At 37.7% G+C, this 2,810-nt stretch overlaps 1 protein-coding gene across 1 annotated transcript in view; it reads right to left on the reverse strand.

The window, feature by feature from the left end:
• LOC105176034 (uncharacterized membrane protein At4g09580) overlaps positions 236 to 2,810 on the reverse strand; it is a gene marked incomplete in the record, with an annotated part of 3,153 nt that continues 578 nt past the window's right edge. The window contains 4 exon segments of the mRNA XM_011098714.2: positions 236 to 815; positions 1,202 to 1,372; positions 1,473 to 1,743; positions 2,642 to 2,810. Coding sequence (XP_011097016.1) covers positions 684 to 815; positions 1,202 to 1,372; positions 1,473 to 1,743; positions 2,642 to 2,810 — 743 coding nt within the window.

Raw genomic sequence — 2,810 nt, forward strand, 5'->3', positions numbered from 1 at the left:
CTCAGCTCTTTCAAACGCCAACTATGAACAGTAAATTGTATGTGTCTCCAAGTATCCTGGTTCTAAAATTCAGTTATGGTATAGTATTCTATAATAGGTGTGACTAAGAACACTGCTGGACAGGTACATGAGATTCAAGACAAGGTAAGCCTCAAATAGAACAAGAAAAAAGATATGAATCCGATGAGTGGGAAATCCTGGGTGTTCCCTTTTTGTTCCACCCAGACAGAAAACATGAATATGCAACTCAGAATCTAGTTTCATTAAGTTGGGGGGAAAAATGTGTAGTTTCTGCCCGGACAAGTACATATAAATTGATACTGACGGCGGTAGCATATGGACACAGAACCTGTTTGCTGTAAGCCCTCACTGTGTCCTACATCAAGATCCTAATTCTACGGGCATAATGGATTTCAGCTATACGGCTGATATTTGAACAAACGTCTATATAGTATCCTGTTCCTTAACTTTTAATACTATAAATTCACAGTTTCTGCCATGTAATCTAGATGAACCAGGTCGGGAACTGCAATATCCTGAAGGAATAACAGCAGGCTTTCCCACTACACATGTACCCCAAACAACGCAGAATCGGCTCCTGTTTCTTATACTTCATCAAATTAGAAAATCATTGTATGCCCACTCCCTTCTCCACAGAGATGGGCGGAAATGCATAAACAGCTCTATTCATATACTCGCTTCCTCTTCAAAAGGGTCGGAAATAATAAAACAGACCCAATGAGGAAAAGCAATGCCAACGTCTTAAAATCATACAGATCTTTGACTGACTTGAGATCACCAAGAGCAAGTCCAGCCTGAGCAATAAAAAGCAGCAGCAGTGTTAGAGACTATGTGAAGTGCATAAGGATAGACAACAGTACAAACTGGAAAAAAGATGGAGAAGAAGCTAGATAATCCATTATTTGCTAAGTTAAATTATATCCATAATGTGTCAAAATTTCATATTCCTGAAATAGATAAGTTCCATGTAAGAGATATAGTAGTTTTCCCACATTCAACTGGAATAATTATAAAAAAAAAAGTTAATAAATAAATAAACTGTACTACTGGAACAAGTCTGATCACAATGACCTACCTAATCTACATCTTTTGAATAGCATTCTTTAATGCTTACAGCCATAAAGAAGTAGAAGGAGATATATGATTAACGAACTCTAGAACAAAAGGGGGAGAAGCTCACTCTGACAGTGATGTAAGCAGCTGGAATGAGCCCAATAACAGTTGCCAAAAAGAAAATATGAAACGGGATATCCACAATTGGTGAAGCCAAATTGATAAAAAGGTTTGGCAATGTCGGTGTAACTCTCAGAAAGAGCATGTAGTTGAGCAACTTGTCCCTCCGCTTTGCTATCTGACATCAAAACAGAAACATTCACAAGATGCAAAATCAGAGAATGGCTAAGATGTGAATACAGCAGCTTCAAAGTAAGGAAAAAGTAAAATCAAGATACCTCTGCTTGAAAAAATCTCAACTTTTCGGGCCACAACCAGTTAACAATGGGTCTGCCAATCAGCTTAGACAGAAAGTAGCAGGATGATGCACCAGCAGTGGCATTAAAGACAACCAAAAGAAGGCCTCTGACAACTCCAAAAAGAGCTCCAGCTAGTAAGGACATGAAAATTGTCCCAGGTATCATAAATGTCTGCATGAATATGTATGTTGAACAATACCCTAGAATGAACTTTGCTGGGTACACTTCAGCATAGCTTGCAAGATGATCTCTGGAACATTTCAGGAAAGGGAGGAAATATTATAGAACTTAAAATTCCTTGTCAAACTCTAACAGCAGACAATTTGATGGACACAGGAAAAAAAAATTTCCTGAGCCTCAGAGGAAGGGAATCCACAGCTGAGGTGTAAAAGGCAAGGCCATATCTTGACATAAAAAGAAAGATCAAAATCATGCTCATTCAAAGTGTAGTTATTTGGTCAAATGGTGAAACTGTACATACAACTGAAGTAGAAGCTAGAGAGTTGGATCTTTAGGGAATCTGTATTTTCATTCTTCCACAAGAAAGGTACCACCAAAGTTTTGAAAAATCTGGGCAAGGGATATTACAGTTCATAGTTCATATAACATAGGTGTACCTTTTTTATTTTTTGTTCTCTTACTTTGTGTTAAGTCCCACTCATCCTTATAGTGCATCAAGAAAAAGAAAGAACTCATCCAGTTGATATGTCTTGCACCCTCATTTAGAACCAAATACATCTACATGCATGGGCTCTGCTAGTTTTCTGCTAAGTTTCAAGCTGACCACTTAACATATTTCAGCTACTCCTCAGTAAAATAAAAGCTTAGCATATGATAAGAATAAGAAAAACCCAAATTTCTAACCCGGCCATTCTCAGCGTATAATATACCGCACATAACCACTTTAACCTCAGAAATATATCCTTCTAAATATTAAAACTATTACAACTATGAAATTAAGTCTAACGCACTTCTGAAATACAAATTCACAACCCAATAATAGCAATTTGACTAAAATCAAATATCATACTATCAACCACTGAATCTGCCAGCACATATCCTTGTCTCGCATTACTTACAAAAAGCTACAAAATAAATTAAATTCTTGAAAACTAATAAAAAGGAAGAAGAGAGAAAGCAACTCTTACTTGAGCAAGCGAAGATCCGCGAGATTGCGAGGAAGCTTGAGCATCTGGTATTCGGCCGCAGGCATGGTAAGGTAAATGCAGAATAACCCGGTTGAGAACACCAAAAATACACCAAAAGCCGCCACGAATTCCCAGCGTGAGAGCGGAAATTTCTCCGCCTTATATTTCT

The sequence above is a fragment of the Sesamum indicum genome, linkage group LG2, assembly GCF_000512975.1.
Source record: "Sesamum indicum cultivar Zhongzhi No. 13 linkage group LG2, S_indicum_v1.0, whole genome shotgun sequence".
NCBI classification, from domain to species: Eukaryota; Viridiplantae; Streptophyta; class Magnoliopsida; order Lamiales; family Pedaliaceae; genus Sesamum; species Sesamum indicum.